Genomic DNA, 22812 nt, shown 5'->3' on the forward strand with positions numbered 1-22812 from the left:
AACATGCGAATGGCTATATGGGCATCTACACCCAATATGTGAGACATGCAAAGTGGCGCATGTTAAGCTGTGCGAACAGCACGGTGAATGGTATGACGTCCAAATAGCATCAGATGGTGCATTAACAACAACAGCTTGGATAGTTAATCATCTGAGCTCTTTGTTCTTATTCAAATACAGGGTGCCCCAACAAAAACGTTGCATCTCGACTTTCAATATTTAAAATAAAAATGTGTAAAAACACTGGGACCTGTCGATTTTTGGGCAAAGAAGGACAATTTTTATGCTATTTTCAACCTTTCAACTTCAACCTCTGAACAGGGGTGCCAGTTACCACCCAAATTTTTAATAGTAATAAGTGTCGAATAACACCTCATTTCAAAGGTAGTTGTACCCTGATTATAACCTCCAATCATGAAGTCATTGTCATCATTCACATTGATATGACAGCTTGTCAAAGTCCGTAGGCAAAAAGTTTTTAGTTAATAATTAATTTATCACATTACGAGCTGTGGACTTCAAAATGAAGATAGAAAGACCTTTAAAAGTAAGATATCACTTAATCGTATCACTGATCGTTTGAGGTGAGTTTTATCTCTTAAATTTAAAAGGGTACGTTTCTTATTGGTAATTTTTTCTTTAAAAAATGTGGATAAATGACAAAAAGTATTCATATTACTTTTCTGGTCAATTGATTAAATACCGGTAGTGATCGTCATTTACCTCCATACAACAAAATAATTTTTTCCAAAACGTTATTTTATGTTGACTTTGACAAGCTGTCATATCAATGGGGGTATTGACAATGACGTCAAACTTGGAGGTTACAATCAGGGTACAACCACATTTAAAATGAGGTATCACTCGACACCCTTTCCCATTAAAAACTTGGGGGGGTAACTGGTAGTCCTGTTCTGGGGTTCACCTAGAAAAGTTTAAAATAAAATAAAAAATTGCCCTTCTTTAACCAAAAATCGACGGGTTCGAGTGTTTTTTTTACACATTGTCATCTTAAATATTGAAAGTCGAGGTGCAAAGTTTTCGTTGGGCCACCCTGTATTTGCAAATTTAATATACGAGTGAGAAAGGAGTATGTGAAGTGATGCGATTTGGTGAGCGTTATGGTGTTGTTAAATACAGATATTTATCTTGGAATCACCAAAGAAAAAAACTTGTAACATTGCAGAGGGTTTCTTTCCTATTTATTTTTGAATTTTATGCCCCATACTATGTATAAAACGACCTATAGCAGTGACCTTTGGAGTGATGATTGCAGTGCTGTGTCTTTATGATATGCGCCCCTTTTTCTCCAACCATCAAAGTGGTTGCCATGGTATGTCCGGACACGATCGATGGGAAAACGCTGGCATCAATAACCCTCAAGTTCTTCATCCCATGGACCAGCAACTCCTGGTTGACCACATACTGGCTTCGGTCCGGTCCCATTTTGTTAGTCGACGTCGCGTGGAATCCCTATTGCAAAATGCATTATTTATAAAAAATCCACAGTTCTATTCACTTACACTTATGCTATAGTGTTTAAAGTCACAATACCACCAATCTTTCGAGTACTTGGTATACTGGGCACACCCAGGGCTGTCCAAAATAACTAATGTGGATCCTGTTTGTTTGAAGGTTTCCGTGTTGTTGAGTTGAATCAGCTCCTGCAAAGCTTCATAAAAAGCCTCTAAATCTGCTTCATCTCCGAAGAAATTCGGATCGATCAGAGGCAGATCCTCGGGGCTGTTGGATTTTAAGGTGACCCTACCGAAGGATTTTGGTTGGAAGAGCTCCACGTACGTAACCACATCAGTCGGGATGTTAATTTGGTTACCATACGCTGCAGTGTATTCCTCGTTATAGCTGAAGAATTTGTCATATTATTAATTACCAAGGGATAGAAACAAAAATTACCCCGAGAACCTGGAGTTAGCCTCAGGGCTTCCTGCAGGGACATTAAACACATACTCAAACACAGATCTTTGAGAAGGACCGCTGTGGAAATTTGAGCAAACTTGAACCTTTGAAAAGTCCAGTAAAGGCTCTAAGCCCTGCACGTAACGTTGCAACATTTCTTCTAAAGTCCAGTTGTAGATGCTGTTGTTGGTTCTATGTGAAGGGTCGCGTGCTGGGTTATTAATTTATTGAATATGAAAAGAGTTTCTTGAAGGAAGCTTCCCTCCTCAGAAACACCCGGTAGAATAAATACCTCAATATTAATCCTGTGAACACGACATGGTCCTGTAAATTTTGACCAACTGGTAAGTCTTGTATAACAGGGATACCTAATTCCTCTAAATGCGCCTTTGGGCCAATCCCTGATAACATTAGCAATTGGGGGGAGTTGAATACTCCGCCTGCAATATAATATTGGATTTTAGATTTTCAGGTATTTCGTAGCATTTGAAGATATTTATCATAGAAAATTCACTCAGTCTTTGATCTAGTCATATCAAAGCGACGCCGATAGCACCCCAAAAGACCAGGGGCCTGATTTTATAAGAACATGTAATGATAGAGAAAATTGTGCCGATTGGTCTGATTTCGGCATTATACAGCTTGTCCTTGAAATGACTGTACAACGCTCGACCACAAATTCCTCAACCAAAAATAAAAAATTTTAGGCAAACCTACCTATATCCAACGTTGCTTGGTTTGCCGCTACAGGGCGCCAAAGTTTTCAAATTAATATCGATTTTTCGTAATAATTGCTAAACGCTTTTATGAATATTCACTAATTTTGGAGTTACTACATAAATTGTCGTATTTTCACGTAAGCGGGATCGTTTTTTAATGCGTGGAAATATTAAAAGTGACACTTAGTTCGCATGTAAAGGTTTATATTTTTACTACCCTCTGTATGAATAACTTTAAATTTTTCTCTGCCACTTGCTGACTTCATTTTAAAACTTTTTTTTCTCTTGTAAAATTTTCGCCAAACATACAGTTTCCCTACAAAAAAATTATTTACGATACCTTGCAATTCTTGTAACAACAATGGTAAAAAAGCCCAACACGATGCCCAAAGTATAGATTAATTTCTTTAAAACGAATTTATTTATGTATTCAGGAAAAGAGGCAACATTTATTATAGGAATTAAACAAAGTTGGTAGTTAATTGGAATTACATTTTTTGATGTTCTCGTCTCGACTAAATAGCAATGATGAATTGCAAGGTATCATAAATAATTTTTTTTGTAGAGAAACTGTATGTCTGACGACAATTTTTCGAGAGACAAAAAAGTTTCAAAATAAAGTCAGTTTATGGCAGAGAAAAATTAAAGTCAGTCGTACAGGGCGTAACAAAAATAGGATCCTTCATTTGCGAACCACGCGCCATTTTTAATATTTCCTCATCTTAAAAATATATCACGTTCATGTCAAAACACGCCAATTTATGTAGTAACTATTAGTTCCAAAATGAGTGAAAATCAATAAAAGCATTTAGCAACAATTTCTAAAAAAACATATTAATTTGGGAACTTGGACGCCCTATAGCGGCAAACGAAGAAACGTTGGATATAGGTAGGTTTGCCTAAAACTTCTTATTTTCGGTTAAAGAATTTTTGGTCAAGCCTTACACAGTCATTTCAGCGCCACCCTATATATTCATTCAGGGGCCACCGAACGCATAGTTATCGTAGAAAAGTCAATCGGCTTCAGACCTTTGACTTGGTCAGATCAAAGCACAACCCCGTTAGAACTCTCAAAAACTTTCTACGTTTATGTGACTGTCATCAAACAAATAGTCGTACATAGAGCTATAACTTGGAACCAAAAAATTGCTGGATATGGAAGGTCTCCTCGACCTTCTTCCCCCTTTGATTTTTCTTAAGCTGAAAGACTCTCAACAGAATTGTGTGCGGGAAAAACTCAATTATAACCTGTTCAGACAGTTAAATAATGATTAACGGCATTGGATCTTTCCGTTATAAGACCAAAACGCTCTAGAATTGTTACATGGTTTTGAATGCTTTGAGTGAACATAGTCGAGCTATGCTGGTATAGATACCACATCATTAAGGATCCGAAAGTAATGAAGTCGCTATGACCTTCGTTAGAGCAGGATTGACCTGTTGTAGGACCTGAGCCAACTGTGCGAATATCCTACTGATGAAAATTAAGAGATATGGTATGCTGGAATTTCGGGAGAACTGGAACAATCTGCTGGGCATGGCACATTCCAGGAAGTGCCTGACCTGCCTACAAACAAGACAGTCTGATCTCTTGTAGAGTTAAGTGGACAACAAGGAAGAATAGAGATCGATACATGACATGGCTTCTCTTGAGGAGAAGGAGACCATGGAGTTAATTCGATGTGAATGTCCAACAATAGCTAGACGAAGGCCGATCTATTGGGCAGGGCAGGAATCGAGCAAGAGTACCTAAGCACGACATCTCTTAGAGAGGTGGTGAGATTCGTGAGGAACCTGAATATTCTAGGAGATGACTAGTACTGGAGGTTCTCGAGTACCACAATAGACTGGGTGTCTAAATAGAGAAATGTTATCATTCCACCAAATTCAATGGAGTACAATACAACAACGCAGATACCGTGAGTACTATTGTCGACGACTAGTACTGGTGGTTCTTGAGTACCACAATAGACTGCAGCTCTCAATAGAGGAATGTTATCATTCTACCAAATTCAATGGAGTACAATACAACAATGCAGATACCGTGAGTACTATAGTCAACGGTAGTACTGGTGGTTCTCGAGTGCCACAATAGACTACAAGTCTCAATGGAGGAATGTTATTATTTCACCAAGTTCAATGGAGTATAATAAAACTAGTTAGCTACCGTTGATGCTATTCAGTGATTGAGTGATTAACTGATCAAATCCAACTCATGTGACCAACGTACCTGAAACTATGACTTCTTTCGTGGCTTTGGCAAAGTATCTCTTCCTATTTTTGACAAACTCTACTCCTTCAGCGGTCATAGTACTTTCATCGATGCGTATCTTGGTCACCAAACTATTGATACTAATGTAAAAATTATCCCTTTCCCTGACATGAGGTGGTAAATAAGTAATAGCGGTACTTTGGCGTATATTTCCTTTCGAAGCAATTTGACATTTGCCCATTCCGACCTGATTGCGGCCATTGAAGTCAACTTCTTCGTAACCCAGCTCACCAAACGAACGAAGGACTAAATCAACCTGAAAGCAGGTTATTGAGCCGATACAGCTCTAGATGAAACGAGGAAAAGTTTACCAGTTCGGTCACTCCGTCGGTGACGTTCACGTACATGGGTCCATGAGAGCCATGGTACTCTGCGGCTCTGGGCTCAAACACTGCGTTCTCTGATTTTTTCATGTAGGGCAGCACGTCTTTGAAGGACCATCTAGTATTTCCATGATCGGTGTCCTGTGCAGCAGAAATAAACATCCAATATAACATATAAACTCAAGCTTACCCATCTGTTGAAGTCTTCTTTCGCACCTCGAACGTACATCATTCCATTAATTCCAGTACTGCCACCCAGTACTTTTCCTCGAGGCATGAAACAAGTGTGATTGGTCATTCCTAATTAAATCATTATGAATGCTTTGTTAAAATATACCTTTTTCGCCTAATACCCTGACAGCCATTGGCCTGAGGGGTGGTGTTGTATCCCCAATTGAATTCTGAATAGAAAGCGTAGGGAAACAGGGCCACTATATTAAGAAATTCACTAGGCTCCCCTCCCGCTTCCAGTAGAAGGACTTTCCAATTTTTGGCTTCAGACAATCTGCTGGCAACTACTGCCCCACCTGCTCCAGACCCTACCACTATGAAGTCAAAGGTTCCAAAATCTGGAAAAAGGGACGGATGTCGCATGATGTTGGAGGTATTGGGTAGTAACATACCATGGATTGTTTCCGGATGATCAGTTTGTAGTCGAGCTGAATTGTCTTTCGGTATTACATAAGCATCGGAAGCAATGATAGTGCTTGTTACCATATCGTAGAATTCTTGGAAATTCCAATTTTGTCCAAACATGGAGTCAGCACCACAAAGGCACAGTACAAGAACTATTGTCTGTATTAGAAAACTTGCCGAATGCATTTTTTAGAGCTTTTTTTTAATCGAGATTTTATTTTTCATGTATTATAAGAAAAATATTGCTCTAAGTTCAAATATAAGATCAACTAGTAATTTTTAGTGTTGACCGTATGGTGTGAACTTTATATCTCTTGGCGTTTTCGAATTTTAATGGCCGCAAAAACACGATAAGACATGAAAGGTTTTATCTTTCCATGACGTCTTGTTTTTCATTTATATTGATGTTTACTAATAAAGCACGTTCATTTGGATCTTAGAACATTTATTGATCTTAAAAAACTTATTAACATTGATAATAGGTAATATTAGTAATGATAAATCGACGTATTATTTAAAAACTGACATTTAAAATTTGTGACAGTTGCGTCATGAGCTGTCAAATTTTGATTGGTCGGGAAGCTGTCTGGGTGACAACGCTTGTTTTTTCTCAGACACTTGTATGAGATTTTTGACAAGTGTATACTACAGTGACATATGAATTCAGAAAAGCGTCATTGGCGGCGCGCGCACTTGCAATATAGTATAGCGAGGGTTAGATGGCATGATCAGGATGTGGCCTTCTGGAAGTAACTAATAGAGATCGATGCATCGCATTAGGTTTATGTCTTGTAATTTTTTAGAAAGCGGTCATCAATATATCAGTCCACATTAGGGGTGTAATATTGTCAGGAAGGGCTAGTTTCCAACCGAATACAATTTTACCAAATAGACTCGTGGGGTATTCGTGGAGTGCGGAGTAAAGGAGTGGTATGCTGAGTAAAGGAGTGATATGTTGAGCAAAGGAATGATATGCTGAGTAAAGGAGTGATATGTTAAGCAAAGAAATGGTATGCTGAGTAAAGGAATGGTATGTTGAGGAAAGGAGTGGAGTGCTAAGTAAAGGAGTGACATGCTGAGGAGTGGAGGGAAAATCACGATCTGAACAATACGGTTAATAAAAAAATCAATGGGACAAACAAGAAAGGAGTTGATAGAGACAGAGACAACATTGAGAATGATATACTTCACGATGATTAGAGGGCAAGGTAGAAAAATTGAAATATTAGGGCTCAACGCTATCTTCAGTTAGTTCAAAGGTCTCACGAGAGTTATTGACCTTTATAATGGACAAAAAAGCGATTAGAAGGCGTAATAATTATGTGTCAATCGTCAAGGCGCCTTAAAATGTAACAAGATCTAAAAATCTTTACCTATTGCAATTTGCCTTAATTTAACGCGCTAATTAAAACCCATAGGCGTAGGTGCGTGTGTGTTAATAAGTGAATGTGTCTTGAAACTGGCCGCTTCACGCGCAACACTGTGCCAATTTTCCAGGTGCACAAAGCAAATCCAAAGTAATCAGGGCATTATTAAGACCGTTTAAATTCAAAATAACCAAATTTTGCCTTATTCTTAGTTAGCGCCTTTCAGTTCCCTCCTTGGTGGGGAGGCTAATTCTGCCTATAAAACCTGATAGATTGGCTTAACCCACATCAGTCAATTCGTGTCTCATCTTCTATTAGTTCGAGGACTAACAAAGCCAACATGTTCAAACTTAAATTGGTAAGCTCTTGTCAGATTCAAGAATTGTTGATGTGTTGAGTGTTATTTCGACCATCTTCAAACCTGAATGACTATTGAAAATATTCTCTCCTTAAGATTTCTTATGTGTTGATTTCTATACAGTTCGTCTTCGTTTTGGTGGTGGCCATGGTGGCAGTCAACGTCATTGAAACAGAAGCTTCTCCAGCCGAAAAGAAGGCCGAGTCCTACCAGAACGTAAACCTGAAGGCTTACCACCCCACTAAAGTCGAAATCAAGCTGAAGCACGGCCATGAGGGTGGATCCGGAGGGGGTAATTGAGCTCGCTGTTGGGGTCGCTTCTTGGTGCCATTTTATTAGATATTTTAATATTGGGATGAGCAACGGTTTTATGTTTGATTAAATTATATTTATTGTTAAGTCAATAAAGTTTTATTGTTCAATTAGGTTTCGTTGCTTTCTTCGAAATATCTCAAAAACGGTGACGGTCGCGAGAAAACCCTGAGATAAAGTCTTTGTCCAGCATATTTTGAATACGTATTCGAATGTGGTATCCAGGATTAGATGAAAGACAGCTTTTCACAAATATTTCTGAAAATTTTCTAGGGGAGAGGTAGTACACACCTACCTACTTTTTGTAATCGCAATCGTAAATTTTTCAGGAATTTGAGACTCGGTTAAACCTCTAACATGTAAAAATTCCTCAAGTAAGTCATCTCGGGTTATAGGTAGGTCAAAATAATACAGCCATAAGAGTTAACAAGCTGGGAAATCCAATATGGCATGCCACCAATGGTGCCTTGAAATGATTTATACTTATTTTTATCACAGATATTAAGAGTACAAATATTTGCGGTCAAAATAAAAAACGCATAAAATTGAATTATCAACTTTACCCACAAAAATAATCTTAAAATGAAGGAAAAACTGTTGACTACAATTACACTATTAACACACTTATTAATGACTTAAAATTAGCTTTTCACAGGAAAAAATAAGAACATTCTTGAAATATTCATAACCAAGTTCAAATAGCTTCCAATAATCTAGAAAGTTTGTGGTGCGACCACTTTGTCCTCGGTTTTGTACGTAGACAACACAAAATACATTTCTGACCGGTTATGCAACCAGGAAAACATACCGTTTTATCACATATCTTGTTTTATTATATCACGGCATTAGTAAGAATCCTACTAAATTCGTCATTTTCACTGGTCACTTAATTCTTTGGTCACTTGTTACTCAATTAAAGAGGACAGATTAAGTCATTCACCCTCCAAGTATTTAATCATTCTGATGGTATCTTACTCTCACTTGTTCCTTGAGAACAGTACCAATTATTAATGCTGCGTAGCCGATTCGAGGGCCTGAATCCCTCCATTGAAAACCGGATTTTATTAGTGTGTTTCATCAATGCATTCAATGCATTCTTGAAATTGCATTCATCATGCAATTTCAAGAATATCTGCACAAAAGTATTTTACATACTTACAGGGCCATTCACACACTTAAGAAACACACTTACAAAATTTCATACAGCGCCATAATAATACAGGGTGTTCCAAAAATATTCCGATAAACTTTAGGGATGGCGGAAGACATCAATACAAACTTATTTTCTTAAATAAACATATGCCTGCAAATAAGCCGTTTGAGCAGAAAACAGGCAATATGGCTTTGATCATTATAATCACTTTTTGTTCGTGTTGGATGTTGTTTTATTGATAAACAAACGATGGCTTACAGCAAATGTTCAAAATATTGACAATTCGTTTCAATACAAAAGTTTGGAATATTCCAGGAATACCTTCTAGATGTGTGCTATTGGTCATTATTTTTGCTAAGAGATTTTCCTTATAACGAACAGACATTTTATATAACAGACATTTAAGACAAACTCAAAAGAAAAAATCCAGGATGTTCAGATCAGGAAAACGCGCGGGCCAGGCTACAGGATCTCCTCTTCCAATCCATCGGTGAATATCGGTAAGTTCTTTAAATGAGAAATTAACGTTTTTTATTATTTTCCGGCTATATGTTTATTACAGAAAAAAGTTTATAGTGAGGTCCCCCACCCCCCCTTAAAATTTGTCGGTATATTTTTGGGACACCAAGTATATTCTATTGTAAAACGTTATCAAACCGAACTGGATTATGGGTCAAGCCATTTTGTAACGAATCATTTTCGCCCCTAAAGTCACTCAACCCCAAAAGCAATCCCAGAATATGACCATTATGACGAGATATGGCAACTTTCACCCCATTTAAGACTGGCATGACAGCTCACGTAGACAGGGAAATTGGAATGGAGTGGCAGGCGGGTGAAGTGAAAACTTGCGGTACTTGTAGGTGTAGGATGCGATACAAGCATTGTCTTGTTCAAGTGCCATAGAGGCAGCACCAAACAGACAGGATCGGAGTGACGAAAAATTGATCGAGGAGTGCTGGTGGTTTCCAAAAAAGAATTAAATGTGCAGTGTCTTTCAATAAATGTTAAACATTTTAATGTGTCAGCTGGGCAGATTTTATTGAAATACTGTTGAGGGAACTTCAAAAAGAAGCCCAACAGCGACGGACTTATTCCCAATTGAGCCAGCAAGAACTTGTAGGTTCTAATGCAAAACAGTATTTTTTGAAATTGTTAATGAGAAATTCTGGAGAGACGGAGACTAGCCTGAACAAATCTGAAGCCGTTACTCATTTACATACATTAAATTTTGCGTGAAACGGTCTCATAAGGTCGACATCATTTTAAGCATTGCCGTCGAAAAGTCGACCGTTTATATTTTACGCAATTCCATTTCCAAATCAATTCAAGCACTTGATAAAACTATTATACTGCTTGATGAATTCTAACGTCACGTAACAACAACTGAACCCATATTAAGACTTCCTTCAGGATTAAAACCACAAGAATTTCTAAATGAATAAAATCATTGAGCACCAGCGCGCTTCCAAATTTCGTGATTTTCAGTCGGTATAGGAGCAAAAGACAAAAAACCTACTTCTTCTTATGCCTGACCATAACACCCATCCTTGATATACCATAGTAGGTCATGGTATTAGCTCGATTTATCGCTGAACTTATTCTTTGTTTCCTTCATTTGCATGACATAGGTTCTCATTAAGAAACCTTCCTGCCTTATTAACACAAAACAATAATAACGTGTCCGGTCATTTCTCAATAATTAACGTGACATAATTCAATTAGCAACGCCCTGATTGGCTGGAATAGACTAAACGTATGTAAAACGAAAAATCCTGAATGCTTCTTGTGCAAGTGCGAGACACAGTTCTTGTGCGTTATACTCCAAATGCTTTCGGGACAAAAAACCTTCGCAAAAACCCGACCTTAACCGCAAATAAAAAGTTATTTAATCAAATTTTAAATAATAATCGTCGCTTTGTGCTTTAAATTTGACGGTCATCGAGCCAAACCGTGCGTGACAATGGCGGTTTTCTCACATGTATTGCGAAAGTCCGCATTTTCCTGCTCCTTCATAGATGATTTCCTGCAGGTGGGCGTGGGGTATAAATACCTAAAATAAATCATGGTGAACATGCAGAAGTTGAAGATGTTTAAGACAATCGCCTTGCTTATCTCTTCGGTGGTGCTCGCGGAGGCCGCTCCTGGGTATTACGGTGGGTACCACCACGGGTATCCTGCCGCCACCTCGTATTCTTCCAGAATCGACATCCATGGGCCTGAGTATATTAAAACCTATCCAGTGCTGACTAAAACAGTGGTTGCAACCCCTATACTGAAGACAGTGCTTCCTAGCTATGGATACGGTTACCAGCACACCCCTGTTGTTGGGTATGGTGGGTACGGATATGGGCTGGGAAACCAGGGATACGGACTGAGTCATGGGTACGGAAGTCTTGGGCATTACTATTAATCCTTAGAAATATATTGTACATAAAATTTTATATCTAAACACTGTATTTAATTATAATAAAATTTAACAGTACCTGATTAACTGCTGAACTTTTCTTTATGTTGAAACCCCCAATCCTCTTCCATAATGTAGATAAACACCCAATGATGTTTAATTGATTCGAAAGTGAAATTTTATTAGGTGGAATTGTTCGCATTTTCCTCAAAACGACGTCCGAAATAGAGGCCCACCGGAAGCTGTTAAGGTGCAGCTGCTACGAAGAGTACCTGGACTCGTTGATCTCCACCGAAAAACGGTCTCTAGGATGGTGGACTCTGCCATCCGTATTGTAATCAGGTCTCCAGAATTATTGCGAGTTTAGGAGCATCCCAAATTCTATTTTACAAAAAACTATTACGTTTTTAATAATAGTGATGCTGTCACTAGTACTGCTGGAATTTCCAGCTCTTAGAGTTAGCTTTTGATTGTTAAAGGCATGAAACATTATCACACATTATTGAAAAAATCGAGAGAAATCACATTATGGAATTATTGGATGTTGATTACATCCTTGCTTTCTCGGTACGCCACCGAGGACCTTGAATTATACTGAGCTATCACTGAACGTTTGAAAATATTCGGATTCCATTGTTAAGCCCAAATGACCGCAAGCAGGGTTTAGTTTAATAGAGTTTAATAGAACTAAATTCGCTAAATGTGACACACCTCACTCCGTGACTTCTTCACCCCTTATCTACCCCAGCTCCGTGGTCCCTCTACTCCCTTTGCCACCGGTTTCCGCTGCACTTGCTCTTTCAATTCGAAATTCATCGCAGTTAAACATGATATGAGCAACGTCATCTTCTACGTTGCAAAACCAGGAATTTTGATTTTCTTTCTTTCCTATTCTGGGCAAGTAGGAGCTAAACACCCCATGACCGGTCACGGCCTGCGCAAGGAAGTAGTTCATCTCTTCCCACTTCCTATTTGTCCAAGTTTTTGCATTAATTAATAATTGTTTTCTCTGGGTACGCCTCTGAACATTTTTAATATTAAGTCGATGCCTCCTAGACACTTCAGAACATCCGAAATTCAATCATCGTACCTAGATGTCTGAAACCAGGGGAGCATTTGAGAAAAATACGGGCCATTTCACATGAACGTCGGCAAGAGGATTCGTAAATCGAAATAGGGTACCTTGTTGCTCTTACAAGGTCTAAGATTTATGAATAATTCTTGTTTTCTTTCTACGTCACTGAGCTTACCTTACTAATATTAATGGAGTCGGTACTGGATATTCAAAGATATGTGGTATTCAGTTGCTACATCTAAATGTCTAAGACCAGAAGAGTAAGTACCGAGATAGATTAAAAGAAATCACTTTAATTTTATTTGTATCAGTTTTAAGGTGTATGAATAATCGATTTCCTGTTAGCACGTCACTGGACAGTTCTAGTTCCAGTTAAGCTACGCCTCTGTATATCACTGCTAGATCTTGCAAACTATTCGATATTTAAAATACCAATGATTAATAACGCGCTTGAATGTCAAAACCAAGGGCGCAGTTAAAGGGTTGATCAGTTAAAACATAGCACTTCAAATATGCCATTGTCGAACCTTAAAAATTATAAGTAATTATTTTTTTGTTGGTACGCCACTGGTTACTTTTAGATTTAATTGTATGTTTATTAGTGGAGACTTTGTTAGATCATTAAAAAGACCCGAGTTAGGTCCCAATATCACATAGTGCGACAGAGAATATGAGTTTACGATCAACAAAGGTTAAAATATGTAAAATTAGAAAAATCATATTTCCTTCAAAATTGAATTGTAATGGGATGACTTTCTAAAAAAAAAGCGTGAAAAAATGAATTAACCACAAACCACTCTTATTATGCAAACAATTCTTTTTTTTAGTATAAAAAGCTTCTAAACCCCTTTGATTTGCACAGTACCACCAACACGGCGCTACGAGAAAAACAAAAAATGGCCAAATTCAGCTGTATTTTTTTAACTCTACTGGTACTATCAACAATGACGTCAGGAACCTTCTTCCTAAGCCGACTCGCCCCAGCGTTGTTCGTCGAGAGGGAGTACGTGCCACACCCAAGATTTCCCAATTCCGTTCCCGTCTACATCAGGAGGGTCGTAATACCGCAACGCTTCAGATGGCTGCCAAACTTGATGAGCCTGGGCACGTTTGGTACTACTCAAACCACCAGCAGAAAGTACTAGTCTAGGTATAGTAGATTTGCGGTTTAGTTGTATCGAGATTTTTTATTCGCAACTATTTATGGTTTAAGCAGTAAATTAAGTTGTCAAGGCAAGTAATTAGAGTAATGTCTCCTACGTCATTTTCATTAAATGAGTAATTAAAATGTCGATTTATCAGTATGTCGTAGTTAATGCACCTAACCAGCAAAATGTTGATCCTTTGTTGAGAACTAGCAAAGGTGCGTAGCAGTTTTTTCACCATTTTCCACTAAAAGGAGATTCTCTTGCTAAGATTTGTCATCAATGTCATTAAATCATGTCAAGGTACCACCAGTTTACTAGGTGTGCTACTAATGTCTCCGAATTAAAAATCTCGGTTCGCCGAGAAATGCATATATTTTTACATTAAGGACACTGACAATTGCCGAGTTCGAAAAAGCGATTTAAGTTAGACATTTCTGACCTATTTGAACTATTAAGGTTAGAAATTTAGCACATTTCAAATAAAATTTGACATTAGCTTCATTTCTAACCTAAATCGTCTGTCAAAATTAGCAAATGTCATTGTCAACAATGAATAAAGAAACAGTTAGAAATTAGTGCCAACTGGCACCCGGAGTCACAATCGGTATCCTGAGAATATTTCTGAGGGTTTCTGACCCCCCGAAATTGGTTTGCCTCAGTGTTGGTCCAGGCTAATACGAATATGCTCAAGAATTTCCGATTTTACATGGGTAATTGATTTAAATGTAAATGAAGCGCATTTTACTAAGAATATTGACTATTTGTGAATTAACTACAATGGATACGACTTTGATTACATAATTCAATAAATGTAAAAAGCAGGGTTGATCTTGGGCACGAAAATCGTGCACTGCCCAGTGTTAATTCCCAGAAAACATGCAATTTTCTAAGGTCACATATGCTTTTTCGTATGGTGATTTATATGGTTATACCATGTAGAACAATCACTCCGTTCGTTTGTGTGAGAATTCTGCAGGAACCATTTAAAAACGGTCACGATCTTGAGGCCGAAGAGATTGCACCAGCAAAAGCGAAAAATGCACAATTCAACACACCATTGATCTAGATTTTTATCGTCATTGTAACTATTTATTACGTCACATGGTTTTCCTCGTCTTAAGAGTCCCAGTTCATTCCAATTAAATTCTCGATGTCTTCAAGTGTTCAAGTCATCGTTGATACGCAAAGAGCCTTAAGGCCAGACTTAAAAAAAGTGAAACAAGCCGTTTACACGCCTGTTACGTCATGACATTGACCCGTGGCCATTTTCCCACTTGGGCGATCCATGGGGCATTTTTTCAACTCAACCACTAGATGGTATAAAAAGCCGAGGACTTCTTGCTCCAGTTGTGCATTGTCCAACTGTGCGTATTCCCTAAGCAATACCAAAACCAATAGGCGACATGTTCAAACTAGTGAGTGTGTGAGAAAAATGGTGATCCTCTAGATCTAAGGTGCACATTAATGTTTTAGGTAGCAGCTCTTTCGATGCTCTTCTGCATGGCGAACGCCGGCTACCTGGCGTCACCTCTAGTGGGCTACCATGCCCCGCTTGTAGCAGCCCCCGTAGTTAAGGCCGCAGTACCTGTTGCTACCTCTTATCAAAACTTAGTGAAAGTAAGTTTTTTAGGTTAAATTTCGAACATTTTTCGGGTTTAGGATTAATGGAGCCCGTGGAATTTCGAGTCTATATACAGGGTGACACAGATATTAGAATAAAAATGGACATTTGGATACCTATCAGAGGCGACAGCGGAACGGTTCCCACACAACAGTTGGAAGATGAGGGCAGAAGTATAAACTGAAGAGTATTTTAAATATATGGGGTGATTCAGAAAGGTGCGATAGCACTGAACTGTTTAGATTTTAAATGGAATCCTCTGTATAGTATTGCCTTTTTGGATTTCTCATCGATTTTAAAACAGGAACTGTTTGAAAAATAGTTGAAAATTCAAATGTCGTATATTACACGTATGTTACAGAAACCAAAAAATGCAATATATAATAAATACACGGGGTTCCATAAATAAAAATTAAGTCGCAGTGCACTTTTTACTCACCCCGTATATTTTAAATTATATCCGGCTTATACCTGTTCCTCCTGCGTGCAACTTTCGAATTTAACCACGTTCCAAGCCACGATAATCGGAGCTTAAGCCTAATCGTGGCTTAAGTTGAGCCTGCCAGAAGCGAAACCGTCAATTTAGACCAAGCTTAGACTAGAGTTTTGTTCTTTCGTCGTAAACCACATATCTACTCCATCGTCAATTGTTGATTGTGGGTTAACTTTTTGTTTCGTTTACAGGTTTCATCCCCTTCAGTGCCGGTGGTGGTAAAAGCGGCCCCAATATTAGCCCCCGCTCTGCCTATTGCCCACGCTCCTGTTATTAAAAGCTCTCTTGTGGCCGCCCCTCTACCCTATGGTTGGCATTAGGAAAATTTTGTATTAAAAACTGTAGGTACTGCGATGTAAATAATGTATAAAAATAAAGATGAGTATCTAGTGAGAACATAATGAGATATAATTCTTTATTTCGATGTTTTGGTTTTACTGAGACATGAAATTTCTAATGTGGGTTATGCAAGAGTCTGGATGGGTATAAATGGGTAAGGTCATGAAAAAATGATTATCGGTTATCCCTGATCTTTCTCACAAGTGCATAATGGATATGGGCTGAAAAAACGCAATTCTCTGTCTTTAGACTTTGCACGTAAAAAATTGATTTTCGAGGAAAAATTAAATTCGATTTTCAAAAATATGGCAAGAAAACCAATAGGCAATAGCACACAAGTATGGATATCTCGGACGACGCCGGACCAATTAAGGATTACTCAAAATATTCATCATTAAATAATTATATTTCTATTATTTTGCGCAAAAACGTAAATCCTTTTGTCTTGAAAACTCTAACAGATGAATATTTACGGTGAATTAAAATAATGACTTTCACCAACGAAGAGGTGGCACGAACTTACATGTAGATCTCCGGCCCTATAGCAACAGTTAGTACGTCAACGCAGCGTTACACTCTCGTGCAATAAATGATTTTACCATACCCAGAAACTCCCCTAAGAACAACTTCAATTCCATAAATAAAAAATTGATTTAAACGCTCTGTGGAATTTAAAAAAAGCAACTTTTGTGGAAAGCACCTTCAGCCGAATGGCTTTATTCTTTTATCATGTAGGCCATTTTACTAATTCGTGTCGATGTTTTTGGGACACTATCTAATTTTTTTTTAAACAAATTTAAAATGCTTTGACAAAACTCGTTACATTTTGAAAACTGTACAATACATATGAAATACATGAATTTTGAATTAATGATCACCTCTATAGCTCTTGTTTATTTATGATTTGATAGACAAGCTATACATTTTCTATCAGAACGGTAGCTCAGGTTATCTATCAATGAAAATTTAAAATTTGTTTAAACTTTCGCAGCACCTAAGTAAGTTTCGATTTTGAGATAAAGAACAATATAGTAAAAGATTAATTAAGCGAATTACACTGATTAAATTTGTTAAACAGTAATTAAACATTTTTCGTATAAAGTTATAAAATCTAATGACTCAAATGTAACTAAAAATTTTCCTTTATTTGTCATGTTATACAGGGGTAATATTAGGTCGTGTAGTATGAAATGAGTAGATTCTCGAAATGCCACATTCAACTGCGAATAACTTCACTCTAAATCTATATTTGGACTTGATTTTTTTATGTGGAAAAGGCACATTCTTCCTCTTTCGATCAGAGTTTAAAGTGTTAAAAATTATTGAAAACTTTTATTTTTATAAAAATTTTTGTGCAGCCATGCAAAATAGTGAAATTCGTGTGTTAATGAAATATGAGTTCCACCGTGGAACCACAACAGCTCAGACGGCTCGCAATATTAATGATGTGTTTGGTACTGAAGTCGCTTCGCAGCAAACAGTATCTTGTTGGTTCATGAAATTTCGTTCTGGCAATTTTGACCTGAACTAACCTGAACAAATGAACCACGTGGACGACCTGAAACTCAAGTGGATAACGATTATCTGAAAGCCGTGGTGGAAGCGAATCCACGTCAAAGTGCAAGCGAATTATCGTTAATATTCAGTGTAACCAAAAAAACAATATTGACTCATTTGGCTGAAATTGGTAAGGTGAAAAAGCTGGACAAGTGGGCACCGCATGAGTTGAGCGACATACAGAAAGAACGACGTCTCGAAGCTTGTTCTTTGTTGTTCTTTGTTGTGCCGATATAATAACGATCCATTTTTGAATCGGATTGTTACTTGTGATGAGAAATGGATCCTATATGACAATACCAGACGTTCATCGCAGTGGTTGGATCAAGATGAACCACCAAAACATTGTGCGAAAAAAAATCTTCATCAAAAGAAGCTTATGGTGTCCGTTTGGTGGTCCAACGCAGGTGTCATCCATCACAGCTTCATGAAACCTGGTGAATCGATTACGGCTGATGTCTACTGCCGACAACTGACCGAAATGACGAGGCAACTGACGGTTAAGCAGCCAAGATTAGTCAGTCGAAGCGCACCGCTATTGTTGCACGACAACGCTCGGCCACACACCGCACAAGTCACCTTGGCCAAGCTACAGGAGTTGGAATTGGAAACTCTTCGTCATCCACCGTATTCACCCGACTTAGCACCCACTGATTACCACTTCTTTCAAAATTTGGATAACTTCTTGGTAGGGAAAACATTCAACTCCGACGAGGCTGTCAAAGCTGCCTTCCAAGAGTTTATCGACTCCCGGCCTGCAGGCTTTTACAGCAGGGGAATCAATAAACTTCCCGTTAAATGGCAGAAGTGTATTGATAATGGTGGTGCATATTTCGATTGACAATAAAAACATTTCATATGAAAAAAAAAATTACTAAAGTTTCAATTCAATTCTACTCATTTCATACTACACGACCTAATATAGTCACCTTCCAAGGAGAAAATATGTGTTGAATCCACTATCTTCCTATACAGGGTGTTAGTAACTATATGCGATAGATTTTAATAGGTGATTGCTGAAGTTTTTTTTAAGTAAAAAAATCATATAAGCCCAAGTCCGAAAACACTTAGTTTTCAAGATACAGAGCGTTAAAGTTCTTACACGGCTATGCCATGACATATTTTTAAGGAAATAAAAGGCATGCCAATGATTTTTTCTAATATTTTATTAATTGTTAATAAGAAAGACCTCTTAGTATTTTGTCGCTCATGTAGCCGTTTTCAAATTAAAAAAATTCAATGAATAACGCCAGTTAATGAGGCTAAGAGGAGACTCTTGTATCACGGCTAAGGGCAATCATTTTCAACATTTATTATAATTATATTTAATTTTAAAATAACTTTTGTTTTTTTGTTAACAATTAATAAAACATTTGAAAAAAATCGTTGGCGTGCCTTTTTTCTTTAAAAAAATGTCATGGCATGACCGTATAAAAACTTTAACACTCAGTATCTTGGAAACTAAGCGTTTTCGGACCTGGGTTTATATGAACTTTTTTACTTAAAAAAACCTCAGCAATCACCCATAAAAATCATTCGCACTTATTTACTAACACCCTGTATAGGAGGAGGTCTCAAAGCGTTAGAATTCATTGGGGCACAAAAATGTTCTTAACTTCAGGATTCATCCTCGAGATACTAGTGGCCATGGGGGGGAAGGGGAAGGGAAAGTAGCGGCGCAGGGCGGGGGTTGGCGGTTTTCCTTGGGGGTAGAGGGCAGTGATTGAAAATTTCACCGGTCAGGGCGCCAGACTTGCTAAAGCCGGTCCTGCCTCGGGACTACTTTTGGATTTTTTGGGTATATATGATTCTTTTTAATTCGTCTGTTACGTAGAGTTTCTGAGTTCGTTGCGACTGAGCTAGCCCGTGCAAGAAAGAACTCCTCCTGTAAATTTACAATATTAATTATGTAGACCGATATGTTTAATGAAAATTGTCGAAAAAAATTAATCTTTGGTTGCTGCTATACAAAAACTCTTCTGTCTTAGACTTGCACACTAAGGCAATTTAATAACTGGCAATAAGCCGGCATAACTATGATGAATGTAAATGAACTAATTAAACTAGGTCCATATATCCTCGTGCTTGACGGCGATATATCATCGACAATGCGAACGACCAATTCTAAATCTAAACCGTAAAGTTGCCAATGTCGTTTGATGATTTTTTGGTTTCGGCTAAAAAATGGCTCGCGCTGAATAAACCGGTCAAGCACTATCAGCAATCTGCGCTAATCATGCAAGGAATGTTTGCACTGCCTGGCTGGTTTTAATGGTAAAAAAATTTCGTCCTCAAATAGGCAAAATTTCCTACAATATGACGTTTTTTATTGCAGAATTTAGCAAATCATCGCAAAAAAAACTGTTTTTTAAGACGAAATGAAAAATTTCAATATCAAATGAAATCAATATCGAGCAAAAGTTGCAAGTTACGGTCCTGCACGGCCAGTGGGGAAAAATCCCGGCATTGTAGCAGAAACGATTTCAAATGCGGGGGCCCTTGTTCCACTTTTCGACGATTTTTTGACACATTACTGGCAGAACCGCTTTAAAGAATGGTCAACATTAATAGGTGGGGTGGTGGTTCGCCGTGATGCATTAGTATAAAACTCTTGCATCAGGGTGGTTAAAATCATACACAGCCACCATTCAGTGTAGCATAGTGTGCAATACTTCAGTTGAAAGCCAAAATGTTTAAATTGGTAAGTTTTAGGATCAAAGAATTTTTTTTGCAATTATCGCTGTGGTTATGAATTCAGTGCATCTTCGCCGCTCTTGTCGCCTACGTCTCTGCTGGGCTCATCCCCATCGACGACGGAATTGGTCTAGGAGGTATACCTCTGGGAGGTATTGGTCTAGGGGGCATCGGATTGGGGGGTTTAGCTCTGGCAAGTCCTAAAGTAATCGCAGCCCCAAGTATCGCCATCAAGGTACTTAGCTTCATTTTACCATCCCCTAGCAACCCCTTCAACTAATTTCATTATATAGGCCGGAGCTACCTCATACCAAAACAGTAACCTCCTAGCCCTCCACCCTACTCCAGTAGTGACCAAAGCCATTGCCGCCCCCATTGTAACTAAAGTTGCCACCCCTACTGTTAGCCTTGTAGGACTGGATGGTAAGTTTCGCACTTTATGTTGAATTTTGATTCTTATGAATATCTGAGTAGGTCATTTAGGATTGGGAGGAGGCCTAGGACTGGGAAGTGTAGGACTGGGAGGTTTAGGTCTGGGAAAACTGATTTAAAGACTGATCCTGATGGTTTTGCCGACAAGGAAATGTTAAATAGATGAGCAATTACTGTTAATTTATTTATTTTAGTTGTGAATTAAATGTTTAATTTGAACAATGTGTTTCATTTGTAACTAAAAACCTATTGCAGCGTGTCAATCATTTTCTAAAGCACCATTTTAGATTTTTTTGAAATTTAAAAATTTCTTTTGAATTTTTAGAATGAAAAAAAAAGAATTTTTAAAGAGTGTTAAGGATTTTTTGGAATGAAATTTCCTTGGACTTAATAATTTTTTTAAATGCATTTATGCCTCCTTGTGATCGTGTCTCAATTACCCCTTGAGGCTATTCCCGTAAGATTTCTCTATTCCCATATACAGGTTGTAATATATCATCATGGAGATATTTCACGGGCAATAGTATTTTACAAAATAACTAAAAAAATGCGAATAGATCCATGGTCAAAAACGCACCATTTTCAATATACAGAGTGAAAAATTTTCAACAGTTTTTTAAATTTTATTTTCGTTTGGATTTATTTTTATTTTAAGAAATTTGGCAAATGTGAGAAAAGGCAAAATATGAGAAAAAATGTGAAACTTTGTCACCCTGTATATTGAAAATGATGCGTTTTTGACCATAAGTCTATTAACATTTTTTAAATTTTTTTACAGAGTACTATCGCTCCCTGAAGTATCTTCAACATGATATGTTACACCCTGTAGAGAACAGTTGAGTGATTTTAAAGAAAAACAGGTTTCGTACTTAAAATGCAATGAATTAATAGTATTTAGAAGAAATCGTTCTCGATGTTATTAACATGTTTTTTGAGACTTTACTTGGTACGTTCGAACCTTTTTTTTTGTTTTTTTCTAAAGGTTGAGGAAAAATGTATTTTCGCATCCCATGTCGTGATTGGTCTAATGTGGTGTGTCCTAGATATGTGGTATTCAGCAACAACCTTGTGAAATACCCACTAAACAATCCTTTCTCCTCTCATCATCTCTGTCTGTGTACTACCAGCTCTGTCTTAGAAATCTTTTTTTTTTTCATAGAGGGTTAGAGAATCTGCTTCCAGATATATAGGTTTGGCATTAAAGGCAGTTTTATTTTCCCACACAGTGTCGGATTGGTATCCCTCGGGATACCCACCAATTAAACTCCTTCCCTCTCTCCACCCTGAATCTCCCCGGAAACCGCCGTAAAGCATTACTTCAGAACGGTCTTGGAAACCTTAACTAAACTGATCTAACTCGAATTAACACAAAGAATCCTATGAATAAAAATACTTCAGATCAGAACTTTTATTTTATTTCTAATTGATTTCTGTTGATCCTAAAATCTATAGCTAGAGTGATGCTGAGGTAACACGAAAATTTATTAAAATTTTCCTTATATGAGTTAAAAATTTTTAAAATTTGTAAGTTTAAAATCGGTCGTACTATGTAGATAATGAGCCCAGAAATGGAGATATTTTTGGGGTATTTTCATTCAAAACGATGGCTGAGGATTTCACTACCAAGCATATTAATGGTCCTTTGACTTAGTAACAAATGCAGGTTTAGGTACTTACCAGAGAAGAAGAAGAAAAGGTGGCAGTTGAAGAGAAGTAGTAGCAGTAGAAGATACCGGCAGAGTTGAGAATATCCTCACTCTTTTTTCAAAACTGTGCTAAATACTCATCGAAAATTTACTCTAGTCTAGGCACCTAATATGGTAAATAAAACACAAGAACATGCCGAAAACATCCTTTATTTCATGACAGTATAGAAATTGCAAGTCTACCAGTAGCTGCTGTAATACTTAGAATACCAAGGATAGTTGTACCAATAGGGCCAGAAGCTGTAGGGCCTGTAGTAGGAGTAGGAGAACGGCTTCACAACTG

The 22812-nt window shown here is 37.7% G+C and overlaps 2 protein-coding genes and 1 long non-coding RNA gene across 3 annotated transcripts; 2 read left to right on the forward strand and 1 right to left on the reverse strand.

Moving 5' to 3' along the window:
- Nucleotides 1-1191: 1191 nt before the first annotated feature.
- Nucleotides 1192-6146, reverse strand: LOC136412157 (glucose dehydrogenase [FAD, quinone]-like). The gene is made up of 9 exons (XM_066395118.1): nt 5855-6146; nt 5585-5800; nt 5422-5531; nt 5220-5372; nt 4867-5164; nt 2210-2357; nt 1915-2109; nt 1524-1863; nt 1192-1473 (listed from the first exon to the last, which is right to left on the reverse strand). The coding sequence occupies exons 1-9, from the start codon at nt 6051-6053 to the stop codon at nt 1228-1230; spliced, it is 1905 nt and encodes a 634-aa protein (XP_066251215.1). The 5' UTR covers nt 6054-6146; the 3' UTR covers nt 1192-1227.
- Nucleotides 6147-7137: 991 nt separating this feature from the next.
- LOC136409073 (uncharacterized) lies at nt 7138-8014 on the forward strand. The gene is made up of 2 exons (XR_010752142.1): nt 7138-7592; nt 7716-8014. It is a non-coding gene; the product is annotated as an uncharacterized lncRNA (long non-coding RNA).
- A 12372-nt stretch (nt 8015-20386) lies between these two features.
- On the forward strand, nt 20387-21045 carry LOC136410761 (zinc finger protein chinmo-like). The gene is made up of 4 exons (XM_066393112.1): nt 20387-20398; nt 20450-20626; nt 20685-20814; nt 20866-21045. Exons 1-4 carry the CDS (start codon nt 20387-20389, stop codon nt 20940-20942), a joined length of 396 nt encoding a protein of 131 aa, XP_066249209.1. The 3' UTR covers nt 20943-21045.
- Nucleotides 21046-22812: the final 1767 nt, after the last annotated feature.

Source organism: Euwallacea similis, chromosome 1 (assembly GCF_039881205.1).
Source record: "Euwallacea similis isolate ESF13 chromosome 1, ESF131.1, whole genome shotgun sequence".
NCBI classification, from domain to species: Eukaryota; Metazoa; Arthropoda; class Insecta; order Coleoptera; family Curculionidae; genus Euwallacea; species Euwallacea similis.

Bases quoted from the DNA above. Each gene is read 5' to 3' on its own strand.
- LOC136412157 (XM_066395118.1), bottom strand. From the start codon at position 6,053: ATGCATTCGGCAAGTTTTCTAATACAGACAATAGTTCTTGTACTGTGC. The intron at 5,165-5,219 runs GTAAACTTTTCC...ACCTGCTTTCAG, and splicing joins CCGACGGAGTGACCGAACTG to GTTGATTTAGTCCTTCGTTC. The intron at 1,864-1,914 runs GTAATTTTTGTT...CAAATTCTTCAG, and splicing joins GCTAACTCCAGGTTCTCGGG to CTATAACGAGGAATACACTG.
- LOC136410761 (XM_066393112.1), top strand. The intron at 20,627-20,684 runs GTACTTAGCTTC...TTCATTATATAG, and splicing joins CCCCAAGTATCGCCATCAAG to GCCGGAGCTACCTCATACCA. The intron at 20,815-20,865 runs GTAAGTTTCGCA...ATATCTGAGTAG, and splicing joins TAGCCTTGTAGGACTGGATG to GTCATTTAGGATTGGGAGGA.